General features: G+C 41.2%; 1 protein-coding gene across 1 annotated transcript in view; it reads right to left on the reverse strand.

The window, feature by feature from the left end:
• CATSPER2 (cation channel sperm associated 2) overlaps positions 1–11330 on the reverse strand; it is a 29289-nt gene extending 17959 nt beyond the window's left edge. Inside the window, exons 1-3 of the mRNA XM_049769016.1 lie at positions 11222–11330; positions 9958–10033; positions 7364–7668 (exon numbers count right to left, since the gene is read on the reverse strand). Coding sequence (XP_049624973.1) covers positions 7364–7668; positions 9958–10033; positions 11222–11330 — 490 coding nt within the window. The remainder of the gene's footprint in view (positions 1–7363; positions 7669–9957; positions 10034–11221) is intronic.
• Positions 11331–19332: the final 8002 nt, after the last annotated feature.

Raw genomic sequence — 19332 nt, forward strand, 5'->3', positions numbered from 1 at the left:
CAAGTGGAGCAGGAAAGTGAACAAAACGCAACCCCCCATTCCAACGGTGTCCACCCCAAAGTTCTCCGGGCTTTTTAGTTCCTGCTCTCAATCACCGCTTCTTGGGCCTCACTCAGCCCAGGTTCTCCTAATTGCTAATGCGCTCTCCGTCTGATTTCACTCCACCAACGAGTCTGGCTCCTGCACAGCCCAGAACTCTGCTTTCCCCATGCAGCCCAACTAGACTCTGTCTCCGAGGTTCAAAGGCCACTTGTGGACCTCTTCTGTGCCCAGAGTTCCGGCCTTGGCCCCGCCCACGGTCACAGCCACTCATCAGTTACCCATTGTCCCGCCCCCTAACGCAAACACCAGCAGCCAATGGGCGGCTGCCACACTGAGGTCAGGGGTCTCAGGCAGCAGCTCCTCCAAGGCCTGGAGTAAGTAACCCCTGAGCGCCAGCAGGGGCCAAAAAACAAAAAGAGAAAAAAGAAAAGGGAAATTAAGGTCTGGTTAAGCAAGAGAAGATAGCCAGAGAGAGCACTTCATGGGCAGAGCACACAAGCTCCAGAGAAGAGGGCTGGGTTGGACTGTGCAATTAGATTGTCCACCAAGTGTCTCCTGAGCACAGAGCAAGAGTGGGCCCTGGGCACTACTGGTTATAGCCCAAAGAAAGTTTTTAAACAAAATAATGAAAACTTAAAGAAGATACGCCATAGTTTACTACCCAGAATCCCATGTGAAAAGCCATAGAAGTCTGGGCATCATAGAGCCAACTCTTTCATCTTTCTCCCTCATTTTACATGGCTAGGCATAGTGCTAAAACCTTGAAGCTGAAGCGTCTTGTATTTAAAAGGTAAGCACATTTTTTTTTTTTGCAGCCAGTTTTGACCATGGAAAAGTGGCTGGTTAAAGTTTACATATTACAACATACTAATAAATATAGTAATAAGCACATACCATTTCAGTACACGATTCCAACATGCAATTTCAATGCACAACTAAAACAAACTTTCGAATTCACACAGCACACAAATTGACAAACAGTATAAAAATGAGTAAGATAAAAAGGTAGAGGAGAGATGATAAAAATGTGGGATTTTCGGATATCTCCAAATTCTCAGTTTTTGCTGTCTATATAGCAGAAAAAAATTAAGAAGGCCTTTTTAGAAGAATAAGAGCCAGCTCTAATTAAAATATACAGTAGATTTGGAAGAAAAAAGGAATAGAAAAAATAATTAAGTACATTTATTTATTTCTTTAAATTCTTTTTTTTTTTTAGAATATTAGTAAAAGTAAATTTTCTGCATGGCTTAACTCTTTCTAATCTTTTTTTTCTATTTTTTTTAATTTATTTAAACACCTTAATTACATACATGATTGTGTTTGGGTTTCAGTCATGTAAAGAACACCACCCATCACCAGTGCAACATTCCCATCACCAATGTCCCAAGTCTCCCTCCTCCCCACCCGACCCCCGCCTATACTCTAGACAGGCTCTCCATTTTCCTCATACATTCTCGTTATTAGGACAGTTCAAAATGTAGTTATTTCCCTAACTAAACTCATCACTCTTTGTGGTGAGCTTCCTGAGGTGAGCTGGAACTTCCAGCTCTTTTCTCTTTTGTGTCTGAAAATTATTATTACAAGGGTGTCTTTCATTTTTCTTAAAACCCATAGATGAGTAAGACCATTCTGCGTTTTTCTCTCTCTCTCTGACTTATTTCACTCAGCATAATAGATTCCGTGTACATCCATGTATAGGAAAATTTCATGACTTCATCTCTCCTGACAGCTGCATAATATTCCATTGTGTATATGTACCACAGTTTCTTTAGCCATTCGTCTGTTGAAGGGCATCTTGGTTGTTTCCAGAGTCTTGCTATGGTAAATAGTGCTGCAATGAATATAGGTGTAAGGAAGGGGTTTTTGTATTGTATTTTTGTGTTCCTAGGGTATATTCCTAGGAGTGGTATAGCTGGATCGTATGGGAGCTCGATTTCCAGTTTTTGGAGGAATCTCCATATCGCTTTCCATAAAGGTTGAACTAGACGGCATTCCCACCAGCAGTGGATAAGAGTTCCTTTCTCTCCACATCCCCGCCAACACTGTTTATTCTCATTCTTTGTGATGTGTGCCATTCTCTGGGGTGTGAGGTGGTATCTCATCGTTGTTTTGATTTGCATCTCCCTGATGATTAGTGATGTGGAACATTTTTTCATGTGTCTTTTGGCCATGTGTATTTCTTCTTTGTCAAAGTGTCTGTTCATTTCTTCTCCCCATTTTTTGATGGGGTTAGATGTTTTTTTCTTGTAAAGTTCTGTCAGTGCCTTGTATATTTTGGAGATTAGCCCCTTATCTGATGGGTATTGGGTGAATAGTTTCTCCCACTCAGTGGGTGGCTCTTGTATCCTGGGCACTATTTCCTTTGAGGTGCAGAAGCTTCTCAGCTTAATATATTCCCATCTGTTAATCTCTGCTTTCACTTGCTTGGAGAGGGGAGTTTCCTCCTTGAAGATGCCTGTAATGTCCTGGAGTGTTTTGCCTATGTGCTGTTCTATATATCTTATGGTTTGGGGGCTGATATCGAGGTCTTTAATCCATTTGGATTTTACCTTCATACATGATGTTAGCTGGGGATCTAAGTTCAATTTTTTGCAAGTGGCTATCCAATTGTGCCAACACCACTTGTTGAAGAGGCTTTCCCTGCTCAATTTAGGATTTCCTGCTCCTTTATCAAAAATTCGGTGATTGTATATCTGGGGAACATTTTCTGAGTATTCAAGCCTATTCCACTGATCTGAGGACCTGTCCTTATTCCAATACCATGCTGTTTTGATAACTATTGCTTTGTAGTACAGTTTAAAGTTGAGGAAAGTAATTCCTCCCATATTCTTTTTCCCAATGATTGCTTTAGCTATTCTAGGGTGCTTATTGTTCCAAATGAATTTCAAAAGTGTCTGATCCACTTCTTTGAAGAATGTCATGGGTATCTTTAGAGGGATGGCATTAAATCTGTATAATGCCTTGGGGAGTATTGCCATTTTGATGATGTTAATCCTGCCAATCCATGAGCAGGGTATGTGTTTCCATTTCCGTGTGTCCTCTCTTATTTCTTGGAGCAGAGTTTTATAGTTTTCCTTGTATAGGTCCTTCACATATTTAGTCAAGTTGATTCCAAGATATTTGAGTTTGTGTGGCACTATTGTGAATGGGGTTGTTTTCTTAATGTCCATTTCATCCTTATTACTATTGGTGTATAGAAAGGCCATTGATTTTTGTGTGTTAATTTTGTAGCCTGCCACCTTGCTATATGAGTCTATTGTTTCTAGAAGCTTTTTGATAGAGTCTTTAGGGTTTTCTAAGTAGAGTATCATGTCATCTGGAAACAGTGAGAGCTTGACTTCTTCCTTTCCTATCTGGATTCCCTTGATATCCTTTTCTTGCCTAATCGCTATAGCAAGTACTTCCAGTGCTATGTTGAATAGGAGTGGTGAGAGAGGACAGCCTTGTCTTGTGCCAGAATTTAGAGGGAAGGCTTTTAATTTTTTTCCATTGAGGATAATATTTGCCACTGGCTTGTGGTAGATGGCCTTCACTATATTGAGAAAGGTTCCCTCTAATCCCATCTTGCTGAGAGTTTTGATCAAGAATGGGTGTTGGACCTTATCAAATGCTTTCTCTGCATCTATTGATATGATCATGTGGTTTTTATTTTTCTTGTTATTGATGTTGTGTATTATGTTGATAGATTTACGGATGTTAAACCAGCCTTGCATTCCTGGGATGAAACCTACTTGATCGTAGTGGATGATCTTCTTAACGAGGCATTGAATCCTATTTGCCAGGATTTTGTTGAGGATCTTTGCATCTGCATTCATCAGCGATATTGGTCTGTAATTTTCTTTTTTTGTAGCATCTCTGTCTGGTTTAGGTATCAAGGTGATGTTGGCTTCATAAAAGCTATTTGGAAGTGTTTCTGCTTGTTCAATTTCATGAAAGAGTCTTGCCAAGATTGGCAGTAGTTCCTCTTGGGAAGTTTGATAGAATTCATTAGTGAATCCATCTGGACCTGGGCTTTTGTTTTTCGGCAGACATTTGATTACTGTTTTAATTTCATCAATGGTGATGGGGGTGTTTAGATATGCTACATCCTCTTCCTTCAACCGTGGAAGATTATAAGAGTCCAAGAATTTATCCATTTCTTCCAGGTTCTCATTTTTAGTGGCGTGGAGTTTTTCAAAGTAGTTTCTGATTACCCTTTGAATCTCTCCTTTTTCATTCCTGATACAAGTTATCAAGTTTCTCTCTCTCTCTTTCTTTGTTAGGTTTGCCAGTGGTCTATCAATCTTGTTTATTTTTTCAAAGAACCAACTTCTGCTTTCGTTGATCTTTCGGATTGTTTTTTGAGTTTCCACTTTGTTGATTTCTGCTCTCAGCTTTGTTATTTCCTTCTGTCTTCCTATTCTTGGGTCCTTTTGTTGAGCATTTTCTAGTTCTATTAGCTGTGTCATTAAGCTACTCAGGTAAGCTCCTTCTTCCTTCCTGATGTGTGCTTGCAAAGCTATAAATTTTCCTCTCAGTACTGCTTTTGCTGTGTCCCATAAGTTCTGATAGTTTGTGTCTTTATTGTCATTTGTTTCCAGGAACCTTTTTATTTCCTCCTTGATTTCATCTCGGACCCACTGGTTATTGAGCATGAGGCTGTTTAACTTCCAGGTGTTAAAGTGTTTCTTCTGAGTCCCTTTGGAGTTCACAAATAATTTCAGAGCCTTGTGGTCAGCGAAGGTAGTCTGCAAAATTTCTATCCTCTTGATCTTATGGAGGTATGTTTTTTGTGCCAGCATGTAGTCTATCCTGGAGAATGTCCCATGTATATTGGAGAAGAATGTGTATCCAGGTTTCTGGGGATGGAGTGTCCTATATATATCCACTAGGCCTCTTTCTTCCATTTCTCTCCTCAGGTCTAGTATATTCTTGTTGCGTTTCAGTCTGGTTGACCTATCCAGTGTTGACAAAGCCGTGTTAAGGTCCCCCACAATTATTGTGTTGTTGTTGATATTATTTTTCAGATTTGTCAACAGTTGTATTAAATATTTTGCTGGCCCCTCATTCGGTGCATATATGTTTAGGAGAGTGAATTCTTCCTGCTCTACGTACCCCTTGATTAATATAAAATGTCCATCTTTGTCCCTTACAACCTTTCTGAGTATAAAGTTTGCATTATCTGATATTAGTATGGCTACTCCAGCTTTTTTATGGGTGTTGTTTGCTTGGATAATTTTTCTCCAGCCTTTTATTTTGAGTCTATGTTTGTTCTGACTATTCAGGTGCGTTTCTTGTAGGCAGCAGAAGGTTGGATTGAGTTTTTTGATCCATTTAGCCACTCTGTGTCTCTTAACTGGTGCATTTAGTCCATTGACGTTGAGAGAAAGAATTGTCCTGGGATTTAATGCCATCTTTATTTTAAAATTTGGTGTGTCTTTTGGGTAGTCTTGTCTTAGATTAGGTCTTTCAGTTTTTCTCTTAAGACTGGTTTTGTGTCTGTGAAGTTTCTGAGCTCTTTTTTGTCTGTGAAGCCATGTATTCTTCCGTCAAACCGGAAAGTGAGTTTTGCTGGGTATAGTATTCTGGGTGAAGCATTCATTTCATTCAGTCTTGTCACAATATCCCACCACTGCTTTCTGGCATTGAGTGTTTCTGGTGACAGGTCTGCTGTAAATCTCAGGGAAGCTTGCTTGAATGTGATTTCCCCTTTTGATCTTGCTGTTTTCAGAATTCTGTCTCTATCTGTGGGATTTGTCATTGTGAGTAGGATGTGTCTTGGGGTGGTTTTTCTGGGGTCTCTTTTGGTTGGTACTCTTCGGGCATGCAGGATTTGATCACATATATTCTTTAGCTCTGGAAGTTTCTCTTTAATGATGTTCTTGACCATTGATTCTTCCTGGAAGTTTTCTTCCTGGGTCTCTGGGACTCCAATGATTCTTAAGTTGTTTCTGTTGAGCTTATCATAGACTTCTATTTTCATCTGTTCCCATTCTTTGACTAATTTTTCCATTGTCTGCTCATTTGCTTTAAGTTTTTTGTCTAATCTCTCCTGCAGTATGGAATTGTTATGTATCTCATCTTCCACAGCACCAAGTCTATTCTCAGCTTCTGATACCCTGTCCCAGAGCTTATCCATTTTGTCATTCACTTTGTTTACTGACTTTTTCAGTCCGGTTAGTTGACATGTTATTTCAGTTTGGAGTTTTGTGATTTCTGTCTTCATATTTTCTTGGTTCTTATTAGTGTTCTGTTCAACTCGATCCATGGTTTCTTGGAGTCCATTGAGCATCTTCCATATTGCTAGTCTAAAGTCCTTATCTGAGAGGTTGATTAGTTGGTTGGTCATTATCTGGTCCTCAGAATTGTCATCTTCATTCTCTATGTCTGATGATGGCCTGCGTTGTTTCCCCATTGTCACACTTGTATTGTGATTTTTTTCTGCGTGTTGTGGTGGTATTCATTGTCTATATGATGCAGGCAGCACACTCCTCTGGCTCCTCCCTTTCTGGATGGGCTGACTTGCCTCTAAGGGAGAGGAGATCTCCGTGGATGAAGCCTCACACTGGGTCAAATCTTAGGCCCGAGCATGCAACAGAGAAGACAGTCCGGAGAGAAATGTTTGCTTCTGTGATATAGCACTGTTCTTAGTGTAATTTTTCCTTCTTGTTGCAATGTTGTTCTTTCCTTAGAACGAGTGCACGGCCGCGTAGCGAAGCAGAGCGGCCGTGCTCCGTGGAGCCTCTTTTTACCCCACTCACAAGAGTTTCATGCAAGAGGACAGTAGACAGACATATACAGGTCAAACTCACAGTTTTTCACAGTTGGGCCCCACTGGGCCAGTGTACTTTCGTGGTTTTTCCCCGCTTGTTGTCACACACAGGGAGCCCTATTTCTTTAAATTCTTAGTTGTCAAATCCCTATATATTTTGTTGCATCATATATTACATGTAATTTTCTATAGATACACAACAAGTTTATAGTTTTTGCATAAAATTGAGCAGATACTTCTAGTAAAACTTTACTCATTTTTAGATGTTTAGTTACCATGATGTTTAGACACATTTCCTTTAGCATCTCTCTTCCCTACAAAATATATGCTAAGGTAGGTAGAACACGGGACTGAAAAGTTCCTTTGCTTGTACAATCATCCCAAATTAAAATATTTGTACTTATAATTATATTAATAGCCAATTTTAAGGCCATCAAGGAGAAGAAGCATGTTTAATAGATCACGAATAGGGCCAGCCCTTCCCTGCAATGCAAGAAATGTTTGTTCCTGTATCCAAGAGTCCTAATATCTTCTTTCCCTGAATTCTTACAGATCTTAAAAGCCTTTTACTTCCTAGTTCTTGGTTTCTATAAGACAAATTTTGCCCTAAGGCATCGTCATCTTCCTCAAACATTACAGGAGAATTAAGTTCTGCTGCACCAGAAACTGCAGTATTAGGACTAGTTTGTTCTATAAAATTTCTAATCTTTTGCATAGGAGAGGCTGTAGCCAAAGCCAACAGATCGCCAGTTTTTGAAGGCTTTTTTCTCCAATTCTGAGTCTTCTTCGTAATTATATCATCAGAAGGCTCGTGATTTTCTAATTTAGCCTTTTGAGCCAGACGTTCTACTTCATGTCTATCATCTCTAAGATTCCTAATTTGTCTCCATATAAAAGAGGATACTGCCAGGTTTTTGTGCATGAGACTCCTGAATGTTCTGGTCCATTCTTTCCAATCTATTGTGGACAGACTGCTTTTCTTAAGGAACCAAGGACAAACTCTATGTACAATCTAGTTATTGTAGTTCTGAACATGTACCTTAAAACATTAGAGAAAATCTGTTTACCTTCTCATATTTTAACCTGGTCTGATGTACCAGAAGGTCCTAGATACTCTTTGCAAGATCCTGATCCATGCACCTAACAAATAGAAATGAGAGGGAAAAAAAGGAAGAGGAAGGGAGAGACAGCTTACTTCCCTTGATAGTAACAAACATTGAGCACTAGTTGCTGTAGGTGGCTTAGTCCTACAGTGCCAGTTGGACTTTAATAAATCCTACTTGAGGGAAGTGGGTAAAAACATGGACCGGCAATGAAATAATATGAAAAAAATGAGACTACATGAGTGTATGAGGACAAACATTTCATCAAGCATGTGACAACTTTAATCTCCATAATAGGAGTATATAAAGGGTAAAACTACAGTCTTAGACATGAAAGGAATTTCCAGGTAGACAAAGAGCTGAGGAGTTGAGAAAAACAAAAACATAGGCCTGTTAATTATGCATAACAATCTAACTGATAAGGCTGCTCAGGTGAAAAAGGATCTTATCTAGGAAGTCCTGAGTTAGAAGAAAAAGTAGCATAACAAAAAATGGAAACTGCTTGGCTAATATTATTTTGGAGCTAAACTTGTCTGACAGGTAGCTGGCTAGCAAGCAAAAGTTGATATTTGAGTAAGAGAGGGCCAAGTCAAAGAAATTAAATTTCGTACCTAGCTAGGAGCTTCAATGATTCATCCTATTATAGTTTTCCTAAAGTTTTTGTTGACTTTACTATTTTTCTCTGGTTCTTTTAAAACTTTTTGTTTTCCAGGATTCTAAGATTCTCCTATCACTTTAAACATGACTATGACTGAAATTATATATATTGGTTTTTTGGGCCACACCCATTTGATGTTCAGGGGTTACTCCTGGCTAAGCACTCAGAAATTGCCCCTGGCTTGGGGGGACCATATGGGACCCCGGGGGATCGAACCATGGTCACGATCTTTCCTTGGCTAGCGCTTGCAAGGCAGACACCTTACCTCTAGTGCCACCTCGCCGACCCCTGAAAAATATTTTCATCCTTCCTCCATGGTTTATATTTTTCTGGCGCCTTTTCATTTTATTAGTGAGGAGGAAGAGGAGGGGGAGGAGGAAGACAAGAAAAAGGAGGAGGAAGAGAAGAAGGAGGAGGAAGTGGAGGAGAAGAAAGTCTATCCTCACCTTGTGACTTTGACTTCACTTGATTCTTTTATCCAATGAAAGGCAGCCAACTGACATTCTTTTACACTAAGTTTCAGAGTTTAAGAGGCATAAGGTGATAGTATTTTTAGCACTTCTCTCTTTGCCTTTATTCCTTTGATATGCTCATTTGAGACCACTGTATCATATCTTAATTATTCCCAGACAAAAACCCATAAGAAAGAGAAGCCCCCAGTACATATTTCAGTACACATTTAATTTTCCCTCTCCATGTAGTACTCCTATCATTCAGCAACTGTTTCATTTGTATCTATGAATACTAAGTTGTAATGATATGAATATTTATCTAAAATGTTTGATAAAAACATTTAAAATTGGTGGAAATAAATATTGTTTATTATTCAGCAACTTTTGTGGCATTCTTCTATTCTTTATGTACAGAAAATTCTACTTTTATTGATTCTATTAACTCTACTTCAGACTATTTTGGAGAAAAATGTTTGTAAAGTTAAAATAAAAATTCATTAATAAAAAGCAAATTTAAAAAATTAAAACCCATAAAATATAAATGTTGAAAAACATATCAATAATAAAGTCCTGCAGTTTCAAGCCCAGGCATAGAAAGGCTTCTCTCTCCATCCCTCGATTTCACCATCCACCACCCCAGGACTTTCTAATTAATGTTTTTCAACATATAAACATTAATTTCCTAAAATCATGGCATAATGTTTTAGTGTGATGTCAGGTATATGTCTTATTTTTTTCTTTCTTTGTGCACATGAAAAATACCTATTTGTTTGTTTGGGGGCTACAGTTGCTAGTGTTCATGACCCTCATCTAGCTCCAGGCTCAGGGCACCAATGGGTGCTGTGATCAACACAAAGTTGGAGCTAAGCTGAAGAGTCAAGAGTTTTCAAATGCTGGATGGTGCTATTATTCCAGGAGCACTCAGAAAAAACTGCAGGTAGAGGGCCTTACCATGAAATAGACGTGATGGACTCCAAGACAACATGATGTAGCCCAGAGAAACTAAATCTACTCTTGCAATATGGACCTGTAAATGGGAGGGAAAAAGGGACATCACTATGGTCAAGGTGGTAAACATCTGGATATATGAGAGGCTATATTGGGCCGGGCGGTGGCGCTAAAGGTAAGGTGTCTGCCTTGCCAGCGCTAGCCTAGGACGGACCTCGGTTCGATCCCCTGGTGTCCCATATGGTCCCCCAAGCCAGGAGCGACTTCTGAGCGCATAGCCAGGAGTAACCCCTGAGTGTCAAACGGGTGTGGCCCAAAAAAAAAAAAAAAAAAAAAAAAAGAGAGGCTATAGCACAGTCTGTATTGGTTTTCATTTTGGGGGGAGGGGTCATTGTTGTTCTTGTTCTTTTTTACTTTTAAGGGGACTTGTGGGTAGGAAACAGACAGCAATGTAAAGGAGCTGGTTTTCAATCTCTTGAACAGTGTTATACTGGAAACAGATCACTGGGCATATGCTTCAGTCCTTTGAACCAGTTACTGCCTGTTTTCTTAGGAATAAGCATTCAGAAAGTCTTTCTAGAAAAGTGGTTTCAAGGGCCCCTAGAAAATGGCATCTGATTGCTGTGACCCTAGCTAGGCAATACCTTGCTACAGATTGCTGGGGAGAGTAAATATTAGTGTCTTCACATCAAAAATACATTTTCATTGGAATCCCAAAGACCTATAGCCCTGAACTTCTGCTTCAAGACTGCAGGAATTCCGGGGAAATGTTCCCCAACTCTGTCAAGGACATAGATATTCTGGTATCTCCTCTAAATATACATGCATGACTGTCATCATCATTGACCCACACACTTCCCAATAGTAGCAGGACATTTTGTGGGACACTATGATCAGCACTGTTACCAGCTATAAAGGAGTGTGCAAAAAACCCCCAAGAAGGATATACACTGAAGTTCCATGCAGAGCATCCTTTCCTCTCAAATGTTCCTCACATCCTCACTTTATGCAGTCCCCTACTCATATCTTTGAGACCCACGAGTAAGTGGTCATGTAGTCAGTGTTTGGGTTTGTTTTGTCTTGTCCTATCCAGAGGAACCAATAAAACAGCACCTCAGTATTCAGATATTGTGACAAATGTCTACTTCTGGTTCCTGACTTCCTGTTAGTCAGGTCACATCTTCTGCTTCTGGGGGCCTCTGAAGCCTTGACTGTCACCATAAAAAAAAGTTCTAGGACAGTGAGAGGGCCAAGGGCTGCTTTATACCTCCTAAAAACTGAAGGCCCTTCAAACTTGTTTGAGGAGGTAGGAAGCACCAGATGTCTGCTCCCAAAGGAGCTCCAGAAGGTAGCAGGATCACCATAAACTGTGCCATTCCCCATAGTGTCTCTTACCCCCACCATACCCAGTGTCAGGAAAACTAGCAGAGTCAACAAGAACTTTGATTTATTGGGTTAATCCATATTTGGGGATACACAACAAGTGCAAATACGTTGGAATGCTTTTCTAAAACAATTTTAGAGAGATTTTCATTCTCTGGTTGAATGGGAACTGGGTTGTCCCTGGTTCTTTTGTTGCCTGGGGACGAACCAATATGGGAACCTCCATCGCCTAGGGCTTAAATTTAACTCAACCTCCCCCTCCAGAGATTTCAGGGGCTGGAGTAAAGGGGGAAGAAATGGAAGGTGAGGAAAGGCAGGGAAGGGGCTTTGTTGATGGAAAACCCTCATCGCCCTCCTGGCTGCCTGCACCCTCCTCCCTTCAAGGTCTTGTTTGGTTGGATCTGGCTGGAGGTCTAGGCCAGTAAAATGGACTATGTCCAACAACTCATTGAGGAGGTTGTGAACCACACGTGTTTGAAATGTTAAGAGGGTAAGAGACTAAATGAGTTCCCTGAGCTGGGCCAGGTACCAGCCTCTTGCCAGGCCTGGGCACTTCTGAACAATGCCAGCCAGCTGTACAGCCAACTGTCCTGGCGAGAAGGTGGGAGGAGAGTGGAGGGAGTGGGTCGGGCAGAGGCAGAGCAAGTGGGGTTCCTTCCCATGGGGGGAGGACTAAGAAGGCGTGGTGGCCTCGGAAAATGGGAAGGCAGGGCCCAGGAGAGGAGGGTGGCAGCCCAGTGGTGGGGGCGCCTACTAGGGTGCCCTTGAACAGGTGGTGACAGGAGCACTAAAAAGAAGTAGAGTGTTTCATAGTTGTTCTTCTACAGTATTCTCTCTGCAGAGGACACAGAGAACAAGGATGAAGGAGGATGGAGAGGAAAGGACCCCAGGGACTGGCAGGACATGAGGGCTCTGGATTTCCCCGCCCCTTCCTGAGCCTTGGGTCCATGAAGTTCCAGTACCCACAATGGCCTCATGACCTCACAGTACCCGCCAACTGCCCCGGCCTTTGAGGTCCTTATGGGCCACCGTACAGTCCCCATAGCTCCCAGGACTTGGCCATGGCCGTTAATCCCCACTCTGAATTGATGAAGGAGGAGGGGGCCAAGAATTACCTGAAGATGAAGGATATCAGCAAGGGCACCAGTTCTCCTCCTCTGAAGCATGGGAACCTGGCTGCTGCAGGGAGGAGGGGTGCTCGTCAGGGGTCCAGAGTGACCCCGGCCTGCTCTTCCTAGAGCCCCCGGATCTGCCCAAGGTACACGATCACTCACATTGGCTCCTGATTCTGGGCAGAGGCCAGTCCGATCATCTTGGGGTCGCAGATGGGTCCCGGGATACCCAAGAGGACAGGTCACCCACGCATTCAGTGTATTGGACCAAGTCCATAGACATAGTGCCCTGCACTCCTCCCCCTATGCCAGTGCCCTTCAGGAATGCCTAGGATGTGTCAGTGGGACTCCCAAAGGCCCTCAGTCCTGCCTGACTTCCCATCGGCTGTTCCTCCCTGGATCCCCAGTTGTCTGAGGGAGTATCTACACTGACATCCTCAGAGTTCATGACCTGGGACTCGAGGACAGGGAGCACTGGGAAAGTTGGCTCCTTACCTCTAAGGACACACTCTCCTTGCTGACCTCCTTTGCTGAGAAAAAAAAGAGAGAGACAGAGTGAGAGAGAAAAAGAGAGACAAAGACAGAGATCTACAGAGACAGAGGGGGGGTGGGGACTTTGGGCAGCTCAGAGAAGCCCTTCTGAGCAGCACAGGAAGACTTGAGTGAGCACAAGGTAAACTTTCTTTCCCAGTTATGGACACAGATGCTATAACAGGCCCACAACCATGGTACCAGCTAGTCCTACCAGGGGAAACTCCTGGAATAAGGCCCCTGATTCTTGGATTGCCTCAGGGATGACCCTAGTCCCCTTTGCTGAGAGGCTTTCAGAAACCTCACTGGGAACCCCATTGTGAATGGCTCCCCATATGGGTCTGTGACTTGTGTTCTTCAGAGCTGAGGCTCCAATTCTCCAACAACCCTGCATGTCAGACCAGATTTCAGCGACAGAACTAACTTAGTCCCTAAACTTGAGGTAATAGGCACCCCTAAACTTCTACTCTTGGCTCTCTGGTCTACTAGAGGATTATTTTTCTATCCTGGCTTCAGACTCTCCAGTCTTAGTGTATCTCTGAATTGTCTCTATTCTGAAACACTGTCCTGTCATGAAGTCCCCAGAAATTCTGCCTTCTTACCTGGTACTTGGAATGGATCTTTTTTATGCCCTTGACTAAGATGTAAATAATCAAGGCAACCCAGGAAAGGAAGAAGTGACTGACGTCAAAATAGAGACCCAAATCTTTGTGTTGGTGAGTGGGGTCAAGGAAATAATACTCAAAATTTATATTTCATGTACGGGAGAAATACTTAAAATCTATATTCTAATTTTCCAGCTATCCTGATCATTTGACTAAGACAAATGAGACTGGGACACACGTCTCCTGTTTATATAGATATCAGTGACATCACTTCCCACTGAAGTCACAATAGGTCACAGGGTGGGGGAGGGGATTCATTGGGTATGGAGGGCATATAAATTTATTTATGTTTCTAAATTCCTCTCTTTTCAGTCACCTTTACTTATTTTAAGTAGAAGTCTTTAAGTCTGTTGGAAATGATTACTTTTATTTTTTGTCTTGGGGGACTTTTTTGTCATTAAAATTTGATAATTTTAGTTAAACGCCATGGTTACAAAGCTGTTTCTGATAGTTGTAATTTTTCTCAAATTTTCAAAGTTGTTCATGATTGAGTTTCAATCATGTAATGTACAATACCCTTCACGAGTAGTCTTTAGTTATGTCTGCTTGAAATCATTATTCTATTCTTTTGGTTTTTACCTGCTTTTGGTTTACTGGTTAGTGTGTCTGTGGAGGAACCTGATCCGGTTTATCAAAGCCTTCTCCTTATTCTGTGTTCAGGTCTTGTGTATGTAAATATTTTGGGGGATTACTATGTTGCTCACCCTAAACTGATTAGGTGATTGTGCCCTACCCTAGGGTGTGACCTGGCATTCTGCCCCCACCCTAGGGTAGGACCTGATTCTGCTTCCACCATTGGTTGGTATCTGATCCCACTATTGGGTGGTACCTGACTCTGGGGTATAAGAGCAAGGGTCTGTGGAAGGCGGGGGATTTGGCTGGCTGGAACTGAAGCTGAGTCTTTGGACTTCAGTTTTGTCCTCCGAATAAAGCGAATATTTCCACGAACCTGACTGTCTGCGAGCTGTTTACCCGCCGTTTCACCTCAGAACCGTGGGCTAGACAGGGTGGCAGACGCGTGCTCCGAGCTGGAAGAAAAAGGCCTCATTCTCCATCCCACCATCAGTCAATCTCTTCAGGGGCTGACTTGCTACATAATGGCGCCTGAACAGCCTGAACCTGGACCCTCAATAACTGTAAGTGAAATACTTCATTGGAAATTTCCTATGCTGACCATCAAATGGTTTCTGTAGTTAGTCATGTGGATTTTGCCACCCTTTGTCTTACGCATTGGTGCTCTAGTATACAAGTGGATTATTCCATTTTGTTTAAAACTAATTGGTTTTGATCTAAGGACAATCACTGCAGTTGGATGGTTGTGGTCAATATTTCAAATGAAAACTGCAGTGTCTCCAGCCATCATAGTTTGTGGAATTTCTGTGTTGACTAACATTATTATTGTGAGCATAGTTATTGGCTGGTATTTAGGAAATAGAAAGTGTAGAAATGGTGAGGCTAAAACCAGTATAGATAATAAGGAAATCTATCTGACGAAAACTCAGACCAAGGTGCGGGCTGACGAATCCAGCCCCACCATCAACAATATAGAAATTTTTGCTGGAAGAAAAACAACTCGGAATGTTAAACCTGATTCTAGTGAATTGCTTGACAGTAGTGACTCAGATAATGATCAACCTCCAGTGCTAACTCCACGAGGGAGGCCTCCTTCTATTCACAAAATTGAATCGCAGAGCAGAACAGATTCAGACGATGAACCACATGCTCGGTCTCAGAGCTCTACTCAGAGTAATTTTGCTAATCCGGCCTCATCCCCTATAGACGGGGTAAATGTTTCTAACTATGTGCCCTATCAGATGGAAGAATTAGATCGGTTTAAAAGAGCATGTAAAGAGCATGGGCCAAAATCGCCATACAGTGTGGAGTTACTAAGACTTTGGAGTCATAACTCATCTTGGACTTTGTATGATTTTAAAAGAATCGCTGAAATATGCCTGTCGTCTAAACAGCGAACTGAATGGGAAATGTACTATTCAGAAGGCGTAAAAGCTAAATTATATAGCCCAGATTGTACGAAAAAGCAAGTGGCAGGTGTTACTCTATCATATGAATTATTGATGGCAGAAAATCATTTGCAAATATTCAGACACAAGCAGCTTTACCTAAGGAAATCTTAAATTTAATTAGGGATATTGCATTGTCATCACGGGAAAAAATTGATTCTAACAGCATTGGTAAAGGAAACTTTTTAAAAATTACCCAAGGCCCTTATGAGTCATTTGCAGAGTTTGTAGGTAAGATTAAAGATGCTCTGAAGTTCACATGGAAGATGAGGAGATGAGAAACTTCCTAGTAAAATCTTTGGCCTATCATAATGCAAATTCAGCCTGTAGATTAGTATTGAATACATTAAATGAAAAGGCAGATGTGAATGATTACCTTTATGCCTGCCGGAATGTCTATGGGGAACCCCAACCCCCACCCCACTCAGACTCAGTACAAACCTTCCCAGTTACCAAGGGAACAATGCCTTACTTCCCTCGGGGACAGAACACTTTCCGGAAACCAGGTCTTTGCCCAAAATGCAAAAGGGGTCGCCACTGGGCGAAAGATTGCAGATCCAGAAACCTCATTAATAATAACCTAAGTAGAGGTTTCAACACAGTCCCCAGGAGGCAAATCGCCTGCTACCATTGTGGAAAACAGGGAAATATCAAAAGAAATTGTCTCCTTATAAATTCAGCTCCCCAAGAACACACATACAAGATGCAGGGAAACGCCCACAGGGCCTCCCCCCAGGCCCTTCCAAATCAGGGGCAAAGTTCACAGACAATAATCCTTCCAAGCCCAGCCCAAGAAAATTCATCATGATAAGGGAATTAATCCACTCCACTTCAGGGAGTGCCGGATTAGACATATTATGCCCAGAGGACATTACAATTTACCCAGGAGCATGCCTTTACATGTTAGAAACTGGCATTGTAGGCCCGCCACCCCCAGATACTATGGGTTTGATTCTTGGCAGAAGTTCCCTCAACATAAAGGGTATATCAGTAATCACTGGTGTCATTGACTCAGATTCTATGGGAGAAATCATTGTAGTTATTACTGTACCAGTTATATGGACCTTTAAAAAAGGAGAAGCGATTGCCCAGATAGTAATAGTGCCTAATGTCAAATTTGGGACTTCAGATAAGACTAGAATTGGAGGTTTTGGAAGCACAGATCCGGGTGCTGCTCAAAACCCAATCGTGGCTCTGGTTACTAAATGTAAAGATGAACACCCAATGATCAAACTTCACTTGGAAGGCCAACCCTTTGATGGAATGATAGACATGGGTGCTCAGGTTACCGTAATTTCTGATAAAGAATGGCCAGAAAATTGGCCTCTTCAGGAAATCCCGTATTCCTTAGAAGGAATAGGAGGCCTGAGTTCCTGTCTGTTGAGTACGAGGACTATGCTATTTTACGGCCCAGAAAATCAAAAAGCAATAATCAGACCTCACATGGGCCCATTTTCACCATCCCTGTGGGGCCGTGACCTACACAAACAGTGGAAAGCAGAATTCCACATCCCATTAGCTCCGGAAGAGCCCGAACCTTCTTTTGATTTAAAAACCAAAAATTTTTAGTAGGGGCCACTACCATAAAAGCACCAGCACCAATAAAAATAAAATGGAAATCTGATGAACCAATTTGGACAGGTCAGTGGCCCCTTAAAACTGATAAATTAAAGGTGCTGACAGAATTAGTGGAGGAATAGCTAAGTTTAAGACATATTGAACCATCTTTTTCTCAATGGAATTCACCTATATTCACTATAAAAAAGAAATCCGGTAAATGGAGACTTTTGATGGATCTTAGAGCTATAAATTTATCCATGATACCTATGGGCAAATTGCAGACTGGTTTACCATCACCTGTAGTTATTCCAAAGGAATGGCCACTAATTATAATTGATCTGAAAGATTGCTTCTACCATATTCCTATCCACCCAGATGATAAAAAACGTTTTGCATTCTCAGTTCCTTCTCTCAATAATACCCATCCCTGCAGACATTTCCAATGGACTGTTCTCCCCCAAGGCATGCTGAATTCCCCAACCATGTGTCAGTTTTTTGTAGATAAGGTTTTGAGCCCTGCTCGTGAAAAATTTCCTCAAGCCATGATATTTCATTATACAGATGATATCTTGCTCACAATGAACAATGAAACAGAATTACAGGAATTATACTCTTATGTTACTGACTGTTTACAAACATCAGGACTGAAAATAGCTTTAGAAAAAATACAGATAATGCCACCGTATCAATATTTGGGTTTTATTTTGGACCGGACGTCTATACGTCCACAAAAATTTTCTATCAAAAAAGAAAACCTCAGAATGCTTAATGATTTTCAGAGACTTTTAGGTGACGTAAATTGGCTCTGCCCTGCATTAGGAATCCTAAATGCAGAGTTATCTAATCTGTTTAAAACGTTGGAGGGTGACACTGCTTTAGATAGCCCGAGAAATTTAACAACAGCTGCCAAAAATGAATTGGACATCTTCTTGAGCAGATTACAAAAATCGTTTCTCTCAAGATTCATCCCAGGAGAAAAGGTATTACTGTTAATCTTCCCTACATTAGAAACCCCCACAGGGGCCTTGATGCAACAGTCAGGACCTTTGGAATGGGTGTATTTACATAACAAACAACCTCACTCAGTTGTCCCCTACTTGCAACTGATTTCAGAGATTATTATCAAGGCAAGACTCAGATCTATATCTTTACTAGGTTTTGACACAGATATAATAGTTTTGCCAGTACGAAAAAAGGAAATTGAGTCAATATTGCCAATTAATGAATCTCTACAAAGGGCCCTCTCAGATTTCACAGGAGAAATATCCTCCCATTATCCAGCAGGAAAAATTTGGGACTTTTTAAAGAAAACTCAGTTTGTTATTTCTTCAATTGTTTGGGATTTCCCTATTCCCAATGCCAAGGTTTTTTACATTGATGGATCCCAAAATGGAAAAGGAGGAATAACTGGAGACAACATTAATATGACCATAGATACCAAATATAAATCTGCACAGAAAGTTGAATTAGCAACGTTAATTTACCTATTAGAAAATGTATCTGAAGCCATAAATATAGTTTCTGATTCTTTGTATGTGGTAAATTTATGTCATGTGATAGCCACTGCATCCCTTAATGCTAATAACCCGATCATACAGAACTTAAACAATTACAGCAGCTTCTTCAAAAATGAACTGAGCCCATCTTCATCACGCATATTAGAGCCCACTCAGGTCTTCCAGGACCTATGGCTCAAGGAAATAAAACTGCTGACTTTCTAGCAATGCCTATATTTAAATCACCTATAGAGGAACATTCAGCCCTACACACAAATGCTCGCCGTTTACATGTGAATTACCAAATTCCATGGAGGCAAGCTAGAGAAATTGTAGAAAACTGCAACGTATGTGCACCGTTAACAAAAAAGACTCACATAGCAGGAGCAAACCCAAGAGGCTTACAGTCTAACGAACTTTGGCAAATGGATATAACTCAAACAGATTTATTTCCAAGGAAACCTTATCTTCATGTAGTGGTGGACACTTATTCTCGGTTTATGTGGGCAATTCCCATGTCTTCTCAAAAATCTAAGGCTGCTTGTAGTTTTCTTTTACAATGTTTCTCTGTGATGGGTATTCCATATTCTATAAAAATTGATAATGGGCC

The sequence above is a fragment of the Suncus etruscus genome, chromosome 2 (assembly GCF_024139225.1).
Source record: "Suncus etruscus isolate mSunEtr1 chromosome 2, mSunEtr1.pri.cur, whole genome shotgun sequence".
Lineage (NCBI taxonomy): Eukaryota > Metazoa > Chordata > Mammalia > Eulipotyphla > Soricidae > Suncus > Suncus etruscus.